We start from the raw sequence: 23,851 nt of genomic DNA, 5'->3' as shown, positions 1-23,851 counted from the left end.
TATTATTATTATTATTATTATTATTATTATTATTATTATTATTATTATTATTTACACAGTGCTATCACTGTACATAGTGCTTTACAATACAAAGGAGACAGGTCTATACAACACATTAAAACCTTGTGTTTACATGTCAATAGATACCCAGCAGCTGCTTGAAATTTTGTTGCAATGTTGTATCCAGGGAGAAGGGAGCATGGGGGAACCAAAAGACCTGTGAAACAATCCAAATTTCCCGTGCAAAAATAAAAGCCTTGAAAACTTGGTCCTAGAAATGAAAGTTCTTATACACTCTATTGTCTCTACACTGTATCAAATATATGACTGAAATTTTTCAATGTTCAATTAATTTATAAGTCTTAAGTCTCCTCAAAACTGTTGTACTACTCTTTTAAGGTATCTGCACAATAAACTGCACAATAAACTATTAAGCATATAGACATTTAATCATCAATTATCACATACTTAATTCCCAAACATGTGTAAAATCATTATGTGTATAAGCTATCAAGAACAATTGTATGGTACAAATCAGAAATCAACCTTTATATATTCTATGTGAATGATTAACTGCAAATCTCTCTTTAAGATATTTTACTCCTGTAATAAACTTCAAAATGTGTCAAAAAATCATTAGTCATAAATTTCAAATTCCAGCAAAATGGCATGAATGGCTTATACAAAAATATTACTTGCCTTCATATGGTGTGTCCGGAGGTCCTGCTATTTCTCCTCTTAGTTCTGTAAAATTTTCATCTACAAGATCTACTTTAATTTGATTTTTGCTTGTCTTAAAAATAAAAACAGAAAAAAATACAATTAGATGCTAAATATAGACTGGATTATCTTTTCTCTTAAATTTAGAGAAATACAAGTTTTAGAGCCATTTACCAAAAATAGCCAATAAAAAAGATTCAACCTAGAGGCCACATAACTTTAACAACTCTGAAAATACATGTATGTGGTCACATTAAAATAAATTTGGATTAGACATTTAGTGGGACCCTCAGCAACATTTTAAAAAGCAGATTAGTGCCAAGTTTTGCATGGGGCTTGAAGAGACAGGCCAAAATTAAGCTGCTTTGGGTCACTTTGGAGGTATGCTGTTTAAATGACACACACATCTTAAGAGGCCAGAAGCAACACCAAAAGGCATGCTCCAGGCCTAATAACTGGAGCACAGCTTTGGCATAGCTTCTGGCCTCTTAAGATGTGTGTGTCATTTAAATAGCATACCTCCAAAGTGACCCAAAGCAGCTTTATTTTGGCCTGTCTGTTCAGGCTCATGGTTAACCTTCTTAAATCTCAACTCATGTAAATGGGATTTAAATAACCAGTGTACAAGATGTCTATATTTATATTTAAATTAGAAGTTACTACTCCATTGCATTTACAGTCCAGATACAACCCCCAAAACTAATCAACAAGATCCAATTAACAACAGATAGAACTTTTTTATTCCACATAACAATTAACTTTAAAACAATATAAGGACTTTCCAAAATAGCTCTAAATTCTGTTTTAAATTATACTTCTTGCTAAGTTTTAAAATATAGTCAGCAAAGAAATATACAAGTGACAGTGAGAAGTAGTACACGATCTCTGCTATGCATAACGATACTTTCAGTTAAGTCACATCCTGAGATTTATCCATCTCTATTATTTTCCTATATCACCATTATCTCAAAGCGAGGGTGTGTGAAAATTACTTTTAAAAGGAAGATGGCAGACTGAAGATTTAATTGCAACAGTTTACTGCTATAAAAATCTAGGGGATGATTCTATTCCGCTGCAGAGTAAAGACATTTGGAAGAAAACATCCTGGAAGTAGAATGGTAGTATATACATAGTTACTGCAATTTATTTGGCAATTTATTATCTCACAGGCCTCATCATTTCCTTATGGTCAAATATTTGAAGAATGCCATTGTACTGCCATTATTATACAGCACCAAAGTGCATAGCATTTTACCAACTCAGATAAGCCCTGCACATGTAGTTTACAATTTAAAGATACAGAGTATGCACAAAGTAAGGAGAGGAATGTGGACCAAAGATAAAGAGGAACGTATGTGTGTTATTTTAGTTACAATAGGGTGTAGAGAAGAAAGGACTATAAATGCTTCAGAGAAAAAGTACCCATCATGATGGGTATCTGAACTGGCCTTTTACATTAAATATTCTAGACACATACTTAAAACTATGCTGTTTACGTCTAGTTAAGTTTTTGACAGGATACTGCTTGCATTAGAACTCAATATTCTGAAGAGCAAGTTGCAAATACTCTAAACACAGATAACACCATAAACTATTAAGAGAACTCTGTCCACACATATGATTACTGGCATCACTTTACTATGTAGCAAGAGTGAAGGAAACATATCTTTAGTTAGAAGCTAAAATAATCATGGTCAAAACTACCAGTATAACAACACTTCTCCCACTGATGCTATAACTGCAAGCATCTCCAAACAGCAACAAAAAACAAACCACCAGTTCCAATGTAACTACCTAGTGGGTATGTTGTGGGATCCTTAAAAGCCTTAAAAGCCATCCATCTCAGGTGGAGTATTGAGCACTGACCAAGTACGCCAAAATGCAAATCCTCATTCAACCTGAAAGCTCATTAAATGACACTGTCTAACATATCCCACAAGGCTACTGTGGTAATAACAATGTAGTAGAGGATGTGTGTGTGTGTGTTGCTTCAAATGACATGAAGAGAAAGGAAACTATAACACAGAGATCAGTTACTCCTTTAGGCTGTCTTGCATTAACAACTACTTAAATTGGTTTTCTAATTAGCAAAAATATCAAACCTGTTGCTACTTATCCTCTTTGTCATTTTCATAATCTTAATGTTTTGGCCAAATTTTGACACATATTTTATCACTCAGTTGACTGAAGAGTGTATCCACAATTCCAGTGAGCAGAGTTCAGGAATGCTCCTAAAATAACAGGGAGGCAAATTTCCCCCGTTTTTACTTTCCTTTATGGCTTCCTGAAAAGGTACTCCAGAGGGCTAAGGGCCCTTTGTAACAGTGTGCACATTTTCATGAATAACTATAAAGGGAATCAGCAAAAATACTGCTCTTCTGCCACTAGAAGCTTCTGTTAAGACTTGACTTTCAGACCTGGAAGAAATGCTTCCATTTGAAGGAGCAACTTCTTAGATCTGTCTCTTTTTGGCTAATTATGCATAATCCTAGTCAGATCATCTAATAAGGCACTCTGCAGGAAAAGCCAGTTCTTTTCAGTAACACCAGGAATGTAATGCTGGACCAAAGGCATCTTTGGTCATCAGTGGTATAAGCATACAGTTGCTGGCTGTCTAGCATTTCCAGCTTCAGTTAATAACATCAGAGAAGGATATTATCCACACAAAGTACTGATCAAGATGCCTGCTTCTTTCCTTATAGGTACAGAATTTATTTTCTCACTCCACACCCGATTATCATTCAGCGATGGTTAGTGGTTCCTGCCACTGGTGCAACAGGAGTAATAGCTACAGTTGCACTCAATAGGCTGCAGAAATAAAGAAGCCATTTCCCTTTCTTGCTGGACTATTTAATTATGGCTATAACTTTACTGCTGGCTTATAGAGAAGTGATTCCTTTAGAACTCAGTAGAACAGTTTTAATGGAATGTTTTATTAGTCTGTGGGTCTGCAGCTGTGAAAAACCCAAGCCATGGAAGAGGAACCTAAACCATGGGATGGAAGCCTCCATCCCAACATCGGTGCTCCAAATTCATATCTACTTTCTGTGAGACTGGAAGCTGACAAGGGAATACAAAAAAGAATGAACCCATTCAGAAGAAGCAGATAAATAAAAGGGACTAAAATTATAACATGCAACATAAGCTGCATTTATTAAAGGGTACAAAATAAATACCTATCTCCCAAACACCACCTATCTCAACATCAGCTCCATTTAACACATTTGTAACACTTCCCTAACACTCATGTTGGCCATCATTACAAAATTTGCATACTTGATGGCTGGGGATCTTGCCTTACTCTGTCCCCTAGCATTTATCCTGCCCACTTACTCTGGCAACATTTCTGCCAAGTCAAGAAAACTGGTTTTTCAAGACACTCTAAGCAAGTCTAACTTCTTTTAAAGCAACTATTCTAGTTCATACCTACCATGTAAGCAATGAGGGTGCCAACTATTTGCAAGAAAAAAGTTAAGAATTTGAGAAGTCCTTGGCTTCTCCTTTCTAGGGGAACAAGAGACTGCATTTTAAACTCAGCAACATGTCCCGATTACCGCCTCTTCAGGTCAGTGGTGTTTCTCAAGTATACTGCTATCTTCATCTATAAAATATAGCAGCCTCACATTACAGACATATTTTACTTTCATATAATATTTCTATAAAAAGCTAAATATCTGGATCTAACCTGCAGCCTAGCCTGCTACAAATGAAACACATATCTAAAAGCCTAGCTGAAATTCTCAAAATACTTGCATGTGATGAACAGACTATCTTTCAGAGATACATATCCTCAGTGTAGTTGTCTTCTCATCTGATCACAGCTACTAGAACTACAACTCAAATAGGTGCAGCCATCAGGATTACATTCAAATGTGTTCATTTTTCTCCTTCTCAGCTCTGAGCACCAGTTGTGCTACTGCATAGTAAGTACAGACAGAACACAATGTCACAAAACAACATACAGTACTGGTATCTACTCTTGAGGCATTTAATCGCCAGCATACTGTAAGAGAGCTCTCCTGTAAAATTTATGGGTAAGAATAAACTACACAAAGTAATTTGAATATGTTGTGATGATGCTTCTCTTCTACAAAATAGCATCAGGGGTATAATATTTGTGGAGCAGCAGCAATGTGTACAATAGTTAACTTTTCCCATATTTACTTCTTGCCCTGAAATGTCCCCAATTTGTGTTCATAGCCAAGTCACATTTGTTTACAAAGGACAGGATTTAAAAAGTGTTTTGCTCTCATCCCTACAGCTACACTATGGTCAGGACAGAAAACAGGTTGTTCTCTGTGACTGATAAATGGCTAATATGTTAGCGGAAATAGGAAAAGGGCAGGTTGTATACCTGCAAATGTAGCTTCTTGAGTGGTCATCTGTGCACTCACACAAATGGCTTATTCTGTGCCTGCACAGAGCACTGTTCAGAAACTTCTAGAAAGTTATATAAGCAGTTTGTGGTAGCCTCACCCATCTCCAGAAATCCTATATAAAGTGTCTTCTTGCTAATGGATGCCAATGGAGCCATCCACAAGGACCAGCAGGACATGACAAGGGTATGACAAGAAAGGTTGTGAGAGGGCATGGATGACCATGCAAAGAAAGACAGGTTGCTTACTCATTTGTGTGATTCACAGAATCTTCACAATGAAGAACTACAGTTACAAGTATGAAACCTGTCCTCCTCCTTTTTCGTGGTCTCTGTGCCTTATAAAAATGGGAGGTTAGCAAGCAACACACAAGAAGGAGGTGAATATCGTTGCAAATAAGTCAAAACTTTACTGAATATTAAGTGAAAAGCAAAACTTAAAACATAAAATCTGAACATCATGTCTCACCAAGCAAATGGTATCAAAACAGTTTCAAGGAACAGAAACATATAAGCACAATGCAGAATTCAAAGTACAAAAGAACAGGCAAGTTAAACTTGAATGCAGTACATTCAAGGCAAACTGGAATGCAGAACTCTCCCAAAGCCAGGGTCAATCCTCAACCTAAAGTCCACTAAGTAGTGAGTAATGAATAATAGGCTGTGACCAGGAAGGTGCATGACAAATGTCCTTGAGTGACACACCTGCCAGGAAGGCAGAAGACATGGCCACAGCCTGTGTAGAATGGACTCATCAAGCCAGTTTGTATGTCAAGTGGATGGCTGGTGCCACCCATTTTGCAAAGCACTGCAATGAGACACGCAATCTTTTCCTGAAGGAAGAATAACATACAAAGTCTTTGTGAGGCCCAAAATGCCACAGTCCTATCGATGTGGAAGTCTGGAGCTACTGAGACAGTGCCAGCATCTCTCAGAAAAAAGCAGACAGAATATAGTCCTGGTTCAAATAGAAGGCTGATACCTCCTTCAGCAGAAAAATGACGTTGAGTCTGAAGATGGCCTAGTAGGGATAGAAGCAGAGGTATAGACAATCCATCAGCCCATCTGGCCATTACAATCGCAAATCAGGAAGGCAATCTTCCAAGTCAACACACGGAGGTCACACGTGGCCATGGGCTCAAAGGGCTTCCCACAGAGATGTCTCAGACAAACTAAAGATTCCACCTCAGCATCAAGATCAGAGGGTGGAGATTTTTGTAGCCCCTCAGGAATCTCTAAACCAGCCGATCAAGGAAGTAGGAGGGCTTCAATGGAGCTGCTCACAGAGACAGCAGCAAGGCAAACTGGATGGAAGAGGGAAAGACCTTTGGTTGCCAACAACAGCAAAATATTCAATACGTGTCCAGTATTGACCTCTGAAGGAGTAACCCTAAGAGGGCCCAAAAGTTCTAGAACCTTCTTCACTTGTAGGCGTATGCATGCCTGAGAGAAAGACAATGAGTGGAGGCTATGATATACACCAACAGGAAGGGAAGTTAATATGTAATCCTCCACACTACACGGTTGAGGGTATTGAGTCTGAGTGCCTGCCCTGGCCTCGGTACATATGAGTTGATCCAGTCGGAGTGGAAAACCAACATAGACCTCTTGAGATAGAAGCAGTAGAGTGGTAGGTTTTGCTTCACATTCAGTTTCTAATTGATGATATGTTATAAATTAATTAATAAATGACTGACAACACCAACAAATGCAATGTCAAAAGTAAAAATCCTTCTGGCTCTACCCAGCTGATTATAGTAATCCTAGAAGAGTTTATATTTCTCTTTGCCACATTCTATATAGGTCAAGTAACCTGCAACTTGGGTTTGTTAGCTTATGTCATATTTTATTTACAGTAGTTAGTTATTAGCTTCTATGCCATCTTTCTCCCAAAAAAGGGATCCAAGGCGGCTCACAAGATAAAACATTAATAAAACATCACAATAAACAATTTTGAAAGTTAAAATTATCTAGTTAAAATAGTATAAAATTAATAAAATATGCATAGCTCTGAGTCTATCCATATTTTATTCATATCCATATTTTATTATGATAAAGCACTCTTTGCTTCAGAAAGCAGTGTAGAGAGAAATTTCTAAAACACAAAAAAAGATTATTTGTATCTTTTCTTTGGAGTTAATAGAGCATGATGCTCACCGCCTCAGAAATGTATTTTTAAACTTTTTAAAAATGTTATGATCGCAAGATGTAAAGTATCACCATGTCACAAGCTTTCCGTGAGGTAATCAGGAAAGTCAAGTTTTAATAAATTAACCACTCTAATCTGGTTACAATGTTTACATATATCAACTAACTGTAGTCAAACAGTTACAGTGAGCTACAGACATTTCTGGCTGCATCCCTAAATATGATGATTTGTACAATTAGCCAAAGCAGTAGCACTCCAGAAGACTTCAAACATCATGATGTATATGTTTTTAACACTGAGAAGCACAAGTTCAGATACTTCTTTCCCAACCTCTACATATTCCCATTATACTCTTGGAACAAGCAGGGAGATTGTATTAAGTCCAAAAGCACACTGGAAATGTCGCCTCAGCTTGTAACACTTTCCTTTTCTTCATCATTATAAAGATGTCTCCGTTTCCTCATGAGACTATTTAAAAGCCCAAGTATGTATTATTTATTTATGCCTTCTCATCTCCAATGAGATTTTTATATAACGAACTTGTACCCTCCAGGCTTTTATACATTTAAAACAGGCACTCTGTCTTACTGTAGTGTTGTTAAATTAAGAGAATGTTGGCACGCAAGTCATGTCTCAATGGCTGAGGCCAATACACTTTCCAACTCAATAGTCTGACATTGGACCTTACTTCTATTTTATTAAAAAAATAGAAAATCAAAAGAAAACAGTGGATTTTACACCTGGCATAAATTAAGAAACTAGTGGCAACAAATGTGTGTTGTTCCTCAAATTTTAATACAGTCCCATGGCTCCCCAAGCTAGGTTTTAATGCAGTCCCCTGGCTCCCCAACACTGTTCCTCCTGGGAATCCCACTTTCCAAAGCAACACATCCTACATTTGACTCTGCCCCCCCCCCCCCCCATTCTTGCTAGCTATTAAAAGACTGTCCGAAGGCAGGCTGTGTTTGTCCAGTGTGCTCTGGTCTTTCCTTGTCCTTCTGGAGCACTTCACAACTTCCCAGAGCACTAATATAGAGTTTCTGCCAATCTATACTTTCTCAGCTAACTGGCACTTGGCACATCTTTCTTAGTCAGCAGGTTCATGGTTCTTCTCATTGTCTTCAAATCATCTTTGGTTTTCTTTACTTAATTCTGAATCAACTGGTTTCTGAACTCCAGATTCTGAAATAACTATACATTACTGGAAAAAGTCACATGCTTCTTAAATCAGAGCAGATAAGTAAAAAATAATTTATTTTCTGTTTCAGAAGCACCTGCTAGGATGAGTTCTCCCACTTCTAGGCAGACACATACAGGATGGGCTTTCGAAAGATCTCTTAAATTGCTACTCATATACAGTCCGCCCTTGCCTTACGTGGGGGATTCTTTCCGGACCCCGCCATGTAAGGTGAATTTCACCTATGCTCGAGCCCCATTGGAAACAATGGGGCTCGTGTGCGACGGCGTGCGGGGCGCCATGGGCGCAAGCGCCCATTTATTTGAATGGGACGCGCTGCCCCTTGAGCTCTGTGCGAGCCCCGCGGCTTGAGCGCGTATGCTCAAGACTGCGTAAAGCGCGCCCGCGTTATACGCTGGCGCACTGTATATGTGATGAGCTGCTTGTCATTTGTACTGTACTTTCATGTTTCTGTTGAAACTGCTACCAAGATACTATCTCCTGTTGTTATTGTGTGCCTTCAAGTTATTTCTGACCTGTGGCAATCCTAAACCCATCAAAGGGTTTACTTCATAGAATTCTTTCAGAGGGGGTTTGCCTCTGTCTTGCTCTGAGGCTGAATTTGTGACTTGTCCAAGGTCAACCAGCAGATTTCCATGGCTGAGCAAAGATTCAAACTCTGGTTTCCCAGTGCCCTAGTCCAACATTCAAATCACACCACAATGGCTCTCCTCTTTCTCTCCTACTTACTTTTAAGTAAAAAGGCATTGTACTGCTTTTAGAAGTTATGTGTGAAATACTGCTTGGTATTTTTTTCTGTGTGCTTTTGATATGGCATTTGTGTTCTAGATTTAGGCAGATGTCTTGATGTTGCCAGTCTTTCCCAAACTGGAATCTGGAGCTAAAGATGAAAAAGGTTCCAATTCCCCATAATAATCTAGAAGAGGAAAGAACTGATAATTTTTTGTGGGTTTTTCGGGCTATGCGGACATGTTCTAGAAGAGTTTCTTCCTGACGTTTTGCCAGCATCTGTGGCTGGCATGCATGCGACTGCACCACCATTTGCCCGTGCTTCACTGGGGACAACCATGAGCTTGCCATCCATGGATGCTGAAAGGAGGCCCCACTGTATTTTGAAACTTACAATGTCATTAGGGTTTTTTAATCTTTTAAACTATAAACTACTCCCCTAAGAATAGTTTTTCAGCCTCCAACTTCTCCTGTTTTAAAATGGGCTCTTGATTATTTTATAGTGTCATACATTTTTTAGTTGAGACTGAGATATTTCCAGTCTGCCCCTATGCTTTTTATGATAGTGTTGAATTTTTGTCATGATTTATATTTTTATTGTAAGTTGTCTTGAGCTTGATTTTATCATAAGATAGAGTATAAATGTCTAAATAAAAACCACATTATTGTTGTTGTTGTTGCAAACTATCACCTTTCTCTGATGGCTGATCTTTAAACAATGAGGAGAATAAAACATGGATCCAAATATAAGTAAACATGATAACCTGAAATAAATGTTTTTAAAACAATCACAATCAGGGTTGGTTGGTTTAAACCAAGCTGGTTTAAACCATGGTTTAAACCAAATGACTTTAAAAGAAAAAACAATTCTGTTTATTATTATTGATTATTCATATTTTTTTAAATCTGGCTATTATTGGTTTTTTACAAGCCTCTTACTGGAACAACAATGACTCTTTGCAGTTAAATGTTTTAACTTTAACAGTTTCTGGGCAGTTATTCACTGTTAAACCAATATCCAGTGTCAGATGTTTCTTTTTCCTCACTTTATTTTATAGTGTAAGAAATGCCATTCAGAAACAAATCTTTGAATTAACATAACTTCAATTAAACAATTTGGCTGAGCACTTTTTAAGAAGAATTATTATTTAAACTAGTAGCCATAACAACTGAACTGTAATAAGCAACTTTATTTTCTGATGTAATCCTATATTGGTGTAGCCTACCCATTTGTGCACAAACTGGTTTAAACAAACAAACAAGCAAAACAATGTGGTTTTAAAAAACATCCGGTTTTTTTTCTAACCCTGATAACAATATACAGTGGTACCTCGGGTTACGAAATTAATTCGTTCCGCGGCTAATTTCGTAACCCGAAAAACCTTCGTAAGCCGAATTGCCATAGGCGCTAATGGAAAAAATAGCTCTCTGCTGCCCTCCGGTGCCGGAAAATAGCGCCGAGGTTTTTTCGTAACCCGAAAAAACCTTCGTAAGCCGAAACAATAAATCCCTATGGGATTTTTTCGTATCCCGAAAAATTCGTAAGCTGGGTAATTCGTATCCCGGGGTACCACTGTAGTAAATGACACCTCCAATCCATTTTTAATATATATATATACACACACACACACACACACACACACACACTAATGTTGTTAATGAATATAGTATTAGTAGAAAATACGATGGATGAAATACGAGAAAATATAAAACCAGATAGCAATTAACTTTTTACAGGTGACTGTCCTTTACAAGCAAGTTTTGTACCTTTTACTATAAGTGTCTTTGAGGCTTTTTTTCTAGATATGGTGAGTGGTCTATAAATCAATGAAATAAAAATTATAAGTACTAATCTGCAGTTCTTCAGAGATACTAAAATAATCAATACATTAACCCTTTCTAGTGCTTTCGTTTTTATTTTATTTTTCAAAAAAATCTAAACCAGATCACAATGAGATTAAGGCAGTAGTAGAAAGTTTTTCACATCAGGATTGTTTGAAATACACCCACCACTGAATAAAAATGTGGCTGTTATGAAATATACAGTGGGTCCTTGGTATCTGCTGGGGTTTCGTTCCAGAACACCCCATGGATACCAAAATCCATGAACGCTTAAGCCCCATGATATACAATGGTGTAATAAAATGGCATGCCTTATATGAAACGGCAAAATCTGGAATATACACACACACACACACACACACACACACACATATATTAAATATTTTCAAGCAATGGATGGTGGAATACATGGATAAAGAATCTGTGGATATGGAGGGCCAACTGTACTCTTTTCTGCATTATTTAGTTTAAATCAGATATAATTTATATTATATCCTCTTTTTAAAATAATTATTTTAAACTCAACTGTTTTAAATGGTCTGAAGTGCAATCCCAAGTAAGACTTATTCCTATGTAGGTGGGAGCACAACTGTAATTCTACTCGCTTCTTTTAACACAATGCATTTAGAAAACACCACAATCCTAGCTTGTTGGGCACACTGCTTGATCACTCCCCTGTGCAGTGGGAACACTTAAACAAGCCATAAGGCTTTGCTCCATGCCTGGTTTATTCTGACATCTGGAAGCTACAACAATATCATTCTGAACAGTGCTCCTGACACTTAAGGCTAGTCCTGTTACACCATCTGAAAAAATCTGGGTCCAGCCTGGATTATTCTGCTCTGGAGCTGCCCCAGATCCACTAAACAAGTGTCACACAAACCAGCACGATATTGTGGCAAAGATGCTTCGCTGTCCAGACATAAGCCTGGCTAACTGTGCATCAGCCACAATGCCCTGTCTTCCTCTGGGCTACCAGAAAAAAAGGAGCTCCCTTGGTAGAAGAGCCTTGCTGACAATATCATTTCAGATTAGATCAGAGCAATGGGCTCTGCCAAGGGAGGGCTGCTTACTCAGAAGTTAACAGCAGTAGAGAACCTGAAGCGCTGGGGAGGAAGACCTTTTCCCTTCCCCAACAGTGGCTGGGCTTGACTGCAGAGTAGGGGGCAGGCAGTACTAGTCCTTTAAGGTTAGTGATGCTTTCCACTTCCCCCAAATCTGGCCCAATCCAGCAGTTTACATGCAGCAACAGCCAGCAAAAAATTGCATTTTCTGGAGAACTCCGGGTTAAAAGGGAACTTGTTTGGTTTACCAGCCAAAAGAACTGGATGCATCATGGAACTGGCTTTCTGTCATGTAAACAAATCATAACCAGTGTAGACAAATCCTGACTTAGGGTAGTATAAGGCAGCTTCCTATGTTCTTCCCATTCTCTTTTACATTTCCACCAAAAAAAATTTTTTAATCTAATTTTAACAAAACTATGGACCCTCTTGTTTGGTGAAAATTGAGCAGAAAATATATGAAAAACCATTCATGGAGCAAACTGTGACTTGTTTATCTGCTCTTGCTACAAGTGACTGAACAGCAGATACTATCACACTGCACATACACAACAAGCCAAAGTTCCAGAGGAACCCAACTTGTGTTGTCCAAATACACCAAGGCTGTGTTTCCACATACATATGAACCATTAAGTATACTTTTGTATTTGCATGATAAATAAAATACAATAGTTCACACTCTACAGACATGTGGGTTTCAGGGTTTCACAGATACTGAATTTCCACCTTAGATTCTAGGCAACATCATCAGTTCATGATATAGCAGTAGAATATAATCTATTATGGGTATTTAGATGTTCTTGTAAATACTTATTATTTTTATGGTCTTCTTATATATCTTATCATGTAAATTTGTTTGAATTATGAATGTTCAGCCTGTATAAACCAGTGATGTAATCACATCTTTTTCTCTAATAAGTCTCAAGTTTCTACCTTTAAGTCTCAAGTCCCTGCAACATACAGTGGGACCTCAGTATCTGCAGACTTGCTATACACGGATTTGAGCATCCAAGGATGGCAAGCCTGCATTGTCTCCAATGGTGGCGCAGCCCCACAGCCACACTACCAACTGGACAACTGGATCAAAGTCCTCCCTCCCTCCCTCTTACCTTCTTTCCTTCTGTCCGTCCTTTCTCTCTCCCCCCTCCCTCCCCCTCCAAGTCTTCTGCCCTGGCTTGGCTCCGAGGCTGGAGGTTGGAGCCTCATCAGCTGGAGGGAGATGGAGCTGGGGCTGGAGTCTCAGAATCCCCTGCCCCCAGGCCCAGAACGCAGGACAGAGTCCGTGGCCCAAGCCTTGGCTCCCTCCAACTGATGTGGCTCTGCCCCCAAAGCCAAGCTGGAGTCCTGCAGACCAGAAGGAGCCAGCGCTGGAGGCTGGGACAGAGGCTCAGAGACTAAAGCCTCAGACCTGGCCCTATCTGCTTCCAGGTGACTGGGAGCCAGACTCCAACCTCGGAATCAAGCCAGGGCAGAAGCCTCAGAGCGGGAGGGAGAGAAGAAGGAAGGAAAGAAAGGAAGGAGGGAGGGGAGACATAGCCACATGGTGGCACAGCCATATGGCCACATCACCATTGAGAAAGATGAGACTTGAGCATCCATGGATCTTGGTATCCATGGGTGGATCCAGAATGATTCTTTGCAGATACTGAAGAGCCACTGTACTTTCAAGTCTAGACTCAATTCTGGGAGCCAACTTTAACAGAAAAAAGGAGGTGATGGTAGGGTGTCTGGTGGGGTGTTCCAACAACTAGAAAATCAAGATGTGCACAAAATTAGGTTTCTGAAAAAAAACCTACCATAGGAAAATTTAGCAAGGTTGCAGAGCTCTGCTGTTAATAAAATTTATCAAGATAGTCAATGGGAAATAGGAATTTTCTGGTTCAAGAGTTAGGATGAGGAATCTCTGGGTTCCTCCTACGCCCCACTCCTGACGCTGGAGGCTCTCGTGTGAAGGGGAAACAGCAGCCTCCTGCTTTGAAAGTTAGCAAGACAGAATCCCTGGATTCTTCCTGCTCCCCACTCTCGAACTTTGAGGATCTTGTGTCAATGGAGGGCTAATTGTATAAGTCATGTGTTGGATCAGTGCGTCATTAATTGCCGAGTCAAGTCACTGAAGTGACTTCAGTCCAAGTCACTTGACTTGAGTCTACATCACTGGTATAAGCAAACAATAACATTTCCTTTTGATTTTGTGAAAAGGAAAATAAAGCTGCTCTGCCTAATTATCTTTTTACCAGCCTTGTATTCCAGGTTTGTAGTGACAGATATGAATAGAAATACAGTACAGGATACAAGGCCCCAACATTTCTGATTTTAACTACTTCGTGGGACAATTTTTAAAAAAAAATTACAAAAGTGGTTTTCAAAAAGAGTGTTAGGTCAGCTAATATACCCAGTGAGAGGATCAGTAATAACAAAAAAGCTTCCCTGAAACCTTATCATTTCTTATATTTACCTGTATAAAACTGTTTGACCTGTTCTAGAGAATACACTTATCTGACTTGAAATAACAGTAAGCCCCAAGCTTTTTACCTAAAACATGCTCCCATAGAAGCCAAAACTTCCATGCCATGAATGGCTAACTAGCACCAGCACTCTTGCATGATACAGATTAAAGCAATTTCCAACATTGGCCTGGTACAGACTGCCCAAAAAGGGCGGTCTGTCGGCACCTAGTTTTGCTCCGCAGGGAATCCGCAGCCTCCAGGCTGGGGAACTTCCCTGCGGAGCAAAAAGTACCCACAAAAGCGAGTTCTTCTTGTGGTGCAATTATGGCGCTGCAGTGTGCCAATGGCGCACTCACAATGTCGTGATGGTGCCGCGACATGCGGATGCCAGGCGTCCTGCACGTAACAATGGTGGCACCCATCTGTACAGGGAGCCGCCATTGTTACGACCCCATCATGTGCTAGGGTTGAGGCGCGTGTGGGTCGAGTGCCCTCGGCCAACCCCTAGCATGTGACGAGGGCAGCCAATAGTCCCGTCTGTACCGGGTATGGCTTTTGGCCTGATTTTGAGTCTGAAACTGCCTTGGTTACTGGAACGAAGGGATGGAAATAAAAATCTCCTTTTAACGAGTGAGACTATTGGTCCACCTGATTTAATAGTGTCTACACTGAAATGGAAAAGCTCAGGACCTCTAGCTTTCGTTGGACTGCAACTTACATCATCCTTGACCATCTGCCACAAACTAGAAGCAGAAATATCTCAATTTCCTGCCTCTGGTTTACACTGTTTGACCATCTTCAGATTCCTGATACCACTACTCCTTAGGTTTTTCTGAAGATGTCGTGAATCATAAAACATGTGCTCTAACACTGAGCTGTAGCCCCTTCCATGAAAAAACAAGGTAAGTAGGATCTTGTTGATCCTCTTGGACTTTAAAGGTGCTTTCCATACCATTAATTATTATATCTATCTGAACTGTAATGAGAATTGGGAAAACATGTTCTGGTGGATCCATATCTAGCTAATGGGCTGGTTCAGGAAACTGGTGGAGTATTCATTTTATCAAATACTGCTTTTTCTGTTTTAACTGAATAGAGTTTACGTTTTCAACCTATCAATGGGGTGTTCTCTAAAAATATGCTAAGAATTAAAATAAAACTTGGAGGAGAAACAGATGGGTGAAAAGGTGAGGCTTGCACTCCATTTTGGGGTGGAAAAAAGCCACCCCCTTCTCCCGATGAGCCGGCATTTCCCCCAGAAGAGCAGGCTCTGGGGCAAGTGGCATCTAAACGCCACACTCCCAAGCGCTGGGATATACAGTTGGCCCTTCCTTTCCGTGGTGGATCCGTTCCGGACCCACACTCCAACGTAGGGGGAAAATACTTACGCTCAAGTCCCATTAGAAGTAATAGGGATCATGCCTGTGGCGCACTATGGTGCATGTGCCACAGGCACACACCACATTACTTCTTCCGGGATGCATCAGCGTTTTTCCAGAACAGCTTCCAGCATATGTTAGAAGCTGTGTATAACATGGGCACACTGTAATCGCCAGTCCGGCTTCTGTCTGGCTTGGGGGCATGGTGCATTTTAATGCCACACCCCAAGCCAGCCCAAAGCTAGCCAAAATGGGCAGTCTGTTTTGGCCCTTGTATAAGAACTATATCCCTGTATAAATATACTCAACAAAATACACTTTTTCCTTTTCTAAATAAAGTAATAACAGCACAGATATTTAAAAGACAGTTGTGCCTCAACTGCTAGAAATTCTGTTGACTCTGCTCATTTACCTGTGCTCAGCTATTTTAAATATCCACAAAGCATTGCACATAGTGAATGTATGCTCTGTCAGCTTGAAGTGCTGCTAAGGAAAAGAGTTAAAGACAGTGACTGTATATGAAAACACACTACTGTACATTTACAAAGGCCTTTTTAAAAAACTGCTACAGAAGTAAACTTTGAATGAGATTGACTGGAATGTCATGTAAGAACAGCAAAAAAACCAGAATTTTAGATTTTCTATTGGCGGGGAATCACTGTTTCCTTTGTTAAGGCTTAGTAGAAAAATCCATTGCCTATATTCATAAATAATGGCTGACATCTTGCTGGTGAATTACAAGGGTGTTAGCTGATCCTGTGCCATTGGTCACTGTAGAAGTTAGAATTCTGTTGCATGAACCGAAATCCAACCAAACTCACCTTCTAAGCAGTGTGTCCCCTTCAAAACAAAGCAACTTCCATGTTGTCAAGAGATTGGATGATCTGTCCATGTCATCTGAGCATGGGGCACAGATGTCACAAAGGTGCATGCTAATGCTCTGTTGTAGTGCATCCAACTACAAGAAAATAGTTGGATGCATCCCATTGATCTGCTCCCCAATCTGTGACAACATAGAAATGGCTGCATTGTGGGGTGTTGCACTACTTACGAGGCGAGTCTGGTGGGATTTTGGTTGTTGCAACAGAATTCTGACTTCTACAGTGACTTCCTACAAATCTCTAAAGTCACATGTTCTTGTAAAACAATCCTAATGTATGAAACAATCTTCAGAATTAATCATTGATATTACTGTAATACTTTGCAAGAACACTAAAGTCACATTTCTACATCACAAGAAACCATAATTTTTGAGAATTCTCATGTGCTACAAACAACAGAGAGCATTGCTAGATGCTATACAATCACATCTGCTGCAAGCATAATCAGACAAACAGCACATGGATTTTCTGTCGATTGTTTGTTTAACATGACATCCAAAATTGACACTCTAGGTTTTCTCTTCCTCAAAAAACCAGAGTATTGGGTTTGAACCTCACAACGACTAAACCATGGACAGAAGATGTCTAGTTCACTTTGCTGCTCCTGCCGGGTAGAGTGTACTAGCCTACAGCTTGTTGTGACATGAATTCTATCCATTTCAAATAATCAGGAATAAGAGGAGAGGAATCCTACAACTATCTAATCCAGGTTTGTGCAAAGGGCAGCCTGCAGACAGCTCCCCAGGCCCGTTTTTTGGTTTCGTTGTGTGTAAAAACTTTTTTTTTTAATTCCACCAAAATGACCCTTAGGGGGTGTGAGGGCATTTCCACCACATCTGAAATCCCTCTGGGGTCAGAACAATTTTTTTTAATGGTTTTCTACAAAGTGACTTAAACTGTCATTTAGATGACCAGGAAAGCCCCAAAACATGGTGAGAATTCTTCCATGTCCATATGCAGTTTGGTGACACTTGGGGGGGGGGACATTATTTACATTTTTTGTGGGAGCGGATGCAGCAGGGGTTGGAGCCTTCCAAGATCTCTGGGCGCTGGCTAAAGTGATCTAATCCTACAGTATATGGTTGACACTTTACTGAATACTAGTATTGAGAAAAAAGCAGTGAGTTGTGATACACTTTCTAAACTACCACATGCTTCACTAAAGAAAATATAACAATGGATTGACTTGGAACAAGAGGAACTATGCTGAAATGTCACTCAGTCATGAAGTACACTGGACAGCCTTGGGCTATCAATTATCGTTTAACATAACGTACTTCACATGGCTGTTGTGAAGCTACTGGAATTTCACCCTGACTTCCTTGGAGAAAGTCCAGGATACAAATATGATAAATCATAGAGCTGCAAGGAGTCAGAAGGGCCAACTAATTCAACCAGCACAGCTGAAGCACAATGTTCTTCCAACTTTTGTTTAAAGATCTCCAAAGAAAGAATCCCTCATCCCCCAAGACAGTCATTCTACTTTTAAGAAGACATTTTTCCTAATGTTTAAGTAGAATCTTTTTCTTCTACACTGTATTCACTAGTTCATGTTCTAGCATCAGGAGCTACTTGTACTGCTACTTGTTATACAGTGATCCCTCCACATTTGCTGTGGTTATGGGTAATGGACTCCCATGAATGTGGAAAAATGACAAATGAAAAAACACTATTCTTTTTACCTGAGAGGACACCTCTCTAGGAATCTTCAGGTCTTCCAGTTCAACTCTGCCAGAGGTTGATCATAAGCATGCTGGAGGACCCTCAAATGCCTAGAGAAGTGTTTTCTCCAGGAACATCTAGGTTCTCCAGTACAACTCTATGGTCACCTTCCAGCAGAACTGCATTGGCGATTCCTAGAGAGAACATATTAATCAAAACTGCAAATAATCAAATCCACAAAAATCAAATCCGTAAATGTGGAAGGCCGACTGTATTGCACTAACAGCATACTAGGCACTAAACTTGACAATCACACAGAAACTATGGGTCAATTAGAACCACTTCACACATGATTTTCCAACTTCAAGATGATCATGTGAAGAGTTTAATGCTTAAATATTATAAATAAGCACGTAATATCCCTCTGCTATCTAAGTACACCCTCATGACAATGGGATCAGTTCCAAACTTATGACAGTATGAACCAGTTTGTTTCCTGTAATACAAAGACCTGCTGTCAAATTGAAAATCAATGGAGATTTTTCTCACCAACCACGTTCATGTTGGTTATAATAGCGTGGTATAAAACAAAATTTAAAAATGAATAATCTTTATGGATTTATGTCATCACAGTATGTAGCTGAAGCAAATAGTCTTACCCTAGAGGATGGTTTTAAACAGCAATGCTTACCAATGCTCACTGCCACATTTTTAAAAAGGCTCCCATTTGTTGTTAAGCAAAATATCTCATATTTTGCATTGCCGCCCTCCCCTCCCAATACTATTTTACAGACTGAGCTATAAAAATACTTAAGAATTAAAAACTCCTGAGTTTTTTTAAAGTGAATAAACAATCCCCACAAAACATCCTTATTAAAATAGTAACACTGCTTCACATTAACTACTTAACTTGCTTCAAATATTCCTTTCTGTGCCCATGTGAAAGATAAAAATGCAGCTTTAAAACATGCCTTTATGTGGATTTTTAAACAACAAATAGTCATGCATATTACAATTACTCTTTGAATGTCCTATGTTTTCACGGGTGAAGAGATGAAGTCTAGCCAAAGCACTTTGTTTTCCTTCAAAAGTTTTTGCTATTAAATGTACACGTTTGGGAATGGTTCTCCCACCTGTTTAACAACTCCACTTGGACACACCCAGTTTCACATTTCTAAAGCTAGTTCCCTGCTTTTAGCATAAACGAATTGTCACCATTTTCATCCATTTGCCAAGTAAAATCCACTCCTGGTTGCCAATATAGGCTGCATCCGCACTGTAGACACAATCCAGTTTGACACCATGTTTAACTGCCCTGGTTTAGTGCTCGGGAATCCTGGGAATTGTAGTTTATTGTGGCACCAGAGCTCTCTGACAGAGAAGGCTAAATGTCTCACAAAACTACACCTACCAGAATTGCATAGCATTGAGCCAGGGCAGTTAAAGTGATATCAAGCTGGGTTTATTTCTGCGGTGTGGATGAAGCCATAGACACCATCACTGAAAAACTATTTTAAAAGATGGTATAGCTTTTTCTGTAAGTTTCACTGGAGCACAACAGAAAGAGCAAAGAGAGAAATGGGCAGGGAAGAAATATGTATGCTGAATGCCTTCAAGTCATTCCTGACTTATGGTGACTCTATTATAGGATATTCTTGTCACGTTTCTTCAGAGGGGGTTTGCCGCGGCCATCCTCGAGTCTGAGAGAGTGTGACTTCCCTAAAGCCATCCAGAATACCTGTGGGATATCATCCAAGGTTAGTCATGGGATGAGTAGGGCAGGATATGATGACATTTAGAGCGGAATGGCACAACTTTTGAAAGGCAGTGAGGCGCTTCGACTGAAGGAGGAAGGAAGACTGACACGCAATGGTTACAACCTTCGAAGTAGAGCTGAGATGCTGACCTACAACCCACGTCTTCTCTTGAGAGTGGGCCTACACATGATGGATTACCGTACAACACTCTTATGGTGCTGCTATTACACTTTGACTGCTCTGGCTGCCTCCTGTTGCATTCTGGGATGGGCAGTTTAGGGAGAGGCATTTAGAATGCTCAGCCTTAGGCCTCAACGAACTACAAACCCCAGAATGCAACAGGAGGAAGCCAGAGCAGTAAAAGCAGAATAGCAGCGCTATAAGAGGGTAGTGCAGTAATGTGGCAAGTTACCGGAGACTATAAAATGGAATAGTAGTAATAGTAGTAGTAGTAGTAGTGGGGAAGTGCTTCCTTTTTCTGGCCTGGCCTGGTTTCTCCCTTCACACACTTCACCCCAATTTTTCCCTTTGGGACCTCCAGCCATTTTTCTCAGACTACCTGAGAAAGAATACCTCTCTAGGAATCTCTAGGTCAGGGGTAGGCAACCCTTTTGAGCCGGGGGCCAGGTTGCTGTCCCTCAGACAACTGGGGGGCCAGAGTAAAAATAAATAAATAAATAATTCTTTCAACATTAAATAAATAAACCAGGACAAATGTAGGACAAAATTTTCAAATGGAGGGCACTTTTTAAATAAAAAATGGAGGTCATGTGAAAAAATTTGCTGATTTTTAAAAAAATGTTAAGATAAATGCATGTTTCTGAGGCTTCTATAGACAATTGCCCCACCATGCCCCTTGCGTGAGACGCCAAAGGCCCCGGCGGCAATCAGCGGCAGGACCGGGCTGGGGCCGGTCCCAAGGCCTCGCCGGGCCGCATCCGGCCCACGGGCCGCAGGTTACCTACTCCTGCTCTAGGTCCTCCAGTGCAACTCTGTGGAGTGTGGTCAACATATGCCAGACGTTCACCATAGAACTGCACTGGAAGAGTTACAAATGCCTAGTGGAGTGTTCTCTCTAGGAATCTCTACAGGGCCTTCTGCATGACTTTACATCTTCACTAAGGACTGAAACAACATGCAGGCATCTGACTAACGTCTCCAATTGTGTTTCCCCCCCACCTCCTGTTTGATTTGTAACATCTTGCCTGACGAAGAAGCCCATGGAGCTTCGAAAGCTTGCAACAAGTATATTGTGCATTTCAGTTGGCCAATAAACGTATTGCTGAAGGTACTCCCTTTGAGATCCAGTTTGTCTCCAGCCAGCCATACCATCCGAATTCAGGACAACCACATCTTGACAAAACGCAGGCCTATGACTAACATAGTCATATACACTCGTCCCTCCACATTTGCTGTGGGTAGAAGCACAGGAAAAACCGGAAATACACTACGTTTTTACCTTAGAGGACACCTCTCTAGCAATCTCTAGGTCCTCGAGTGGTCAACATCTGCCAGACACTGACCATAAAATTGCACTGGATGATCTACAAATGCCTAGTGGAGTGTTCTCTTTAGGAATCTCTAGGTCCTTCAGTGGGACGTTTGGTTAAAGTTGACCACAGAGTTGTGCTGAAGGGCCTAGATATTCCTAGAGAAAACATATTAATAAAATCCGTGAATAATTAAATCAGCAAATGTCAAAGCCGCAAATGAGAAGGGATGAGCATATATATTTTCCCCTCTTGTATAATAGTATTTTTGTTATCTGTGGTTTTGCCACATTCATGGGGGTCCTGTGCCCCTAACCCCAGTGAATGAGGAGGGGCGAGTGTATTATTTTTTTTTACCCTCTTGTATTATTTTTAAATTTTGCCTGATGAAGAAGCCCATGGAATATATGGTGCATTTTGGTGCAACTTTTGGTTCAAGCTGACTACAGAGTTGCCCTGCAGAAGGACCCAGATAGTCCTAGAGGTAACATATAGATAAAATCCGTGAATAATCACATGAAATAATTAAATGTGGAGGGAGGAGTGTGTGTATATACAATCATCCCCTCATATTTGCCAGGATTAGGCGCATAAGCCCCCCATGAATATGGAAAAACCGCCATGTTTTTACCTGAGAGGACACCTCTCTAGGAATCTCTGGGTCCTCCAGTGCAACTCTGTGGTCAAGATCTGACAGACACTGACCATAGAACTGCACTGGAAGAGCTACAAATGCCTAGGAGAATATTCTCTTTGGGAATCTCTAGGTCTTTCAGTGCAACTTTTAGTTAACGCTGACCATAGAATTGTGCTGGAGGAGGACCTAGATATTCCTAGAGAGAACATATAAATAACAACATATGAGCAATCAAATCAAATAGTCAAATGTGGAGGGAGGAGCTTAGATTGTGCATTTCACTTGTCCAATAAAGGCCTCGCCGATGCGATTTTAGTGTGCCTTTTTGGTTCACGCTGACCATAGAGTTGCTCTGGAGGAGGACCCAGGTATTCCTAGAGAGAACATATTAATAATAATGATATATGAACAATCAAATTAGCAAATATCAAAGCTGCAAATATGGAGGGTTGAGCGTATATTGTGCATTTCAGTTGGCCAGTAAAGGTATCCCTGGCTGCATCCACACTGGAGAGGTAACCCAGTTTGGCACTGATTTAACCGTATCTGGCTCAAGGCTACGGAATTCTGGGAGTTGGAGTTTGTTGTGGACCCAGAATTCCATAGCCTTGAGCCAGAAAAGAGTTAAACCAGTACCAAACTGGGTTATCTCTCCAGTGTGGATGCAGCCCCAGATGCGAATTTAGTGCAGCTTTTTTGGTTCAAGGTTGACCACAGAGTTGCTCTGGAGGAGGACCCAGATATTCCTAGAGTACATATAAATAATAAGATATGAATAACCAAATGTGGAGATAGGCGTGTACATATATATATATATAGGGAGAGAGGGAGGTTGGGGAGGCAAATGAAGGGGGGAAAGGAGCATGGAAGGAAGGAAAGGGTTGGCCCAAAAAGGGAGGGAAGCAAAGCCTGACCTCCTCGCTCTTCAGCACCTCCTTGAACTCCCTCTTGATCCTCTGAACGGCGATGTTGGCCATGTCCTCAGCGGGGCCCAGGCCTCCGAGCCGGGCCGAGCTCCTCCACCCGTCACCGCCACCGCGGCCCAGTCCCAGGCGAAGGAAGGCTGCTATTGCTAAGGCTGCTAAGGCTAATAATGCTAAGGTTCCTCTGGCCCTTCCAAAATGGCGCCCGCGCGGCGCATGCGCGTTGTTGCCGCAACACACCGCCGGCCCCTTCCTTCCTCTCTCTCTTTCCCTCAGAGAAACCAATGGCCTCCCTTAAAAGGGGGTGTATTTAATAGAAATAACGTCCCCTTCTCTTTCTTTTCACTTCCTCCAAGATTAGAACACTATGAGAGGAAATATAAAAGCCATATATTTGTATACATATGAGGGAATTAGGCCCCTTCGCCTCTCAAATGGAGTCCATTTTTTTGCTTGCTTCCCCCTCTTCCCTGTTTTGGTTTGTTCCTCCCAATGTGGAATGTCAGGTGTTAATGCATCGGGAGGACGAGACCATTAGGAAAACGGGGGGGGGGGGTTGAGGGGATGAGGACTAGGCCTCAGTGGAGACTGTTGTGAT

General features: G+C 40.5%; 1 protein-coding gene across 1 annotated transcript in view; it reads right to left on the bottom strand.

Moving 5' to 3' along the window:
• UBE2K (ubiquitin conjugating enzyme E2 K) overlaps nt 1-23,475 on the bottom strand; it is a 47,837-nt gene extending 24,362 nt beyond the window's left edge. The window contains exons 1-2 of the mRNA XM_042468026.1: nt 23,245-23,475; nt 700-793 (exon numbers count right to left, since the gene is read on the bottom strand). Coding sequence (XP_042323960.1) covers nt 700-793; nt 23,245-23,307 — 157 coding nt within the window. The 5' untranslated portion in view covers nt 23,308-23,475. The remainder of the gene's footprint in view (nt 1-699; nt 794-23,244) is intronic.
• Nucleotides 23,476-23,851: the final 376 nt, after the last annotated feature.

The sequence above is a fragment of the Sceloporus undulatus genome, chromosome 5 (assembly GCF_019175285.1).
Source record: "Sceloporus undulatus isolate JIND9_A2432 ecotype Alabama chromosome 5, SceUnd_v1.1, whole genome shotgun sequence".
Lineage (NCBI taxonomy): Eukaryota > Metazoa > Chordata > Lepidosauria > Squamata > Phrynosomatidae > Sceloporus > Sceloporus undulatus.
Note: the sequence above shows the minus strand (reverse complement) of the source record. Positions and strands in the feature narration are given on the sequence as shown.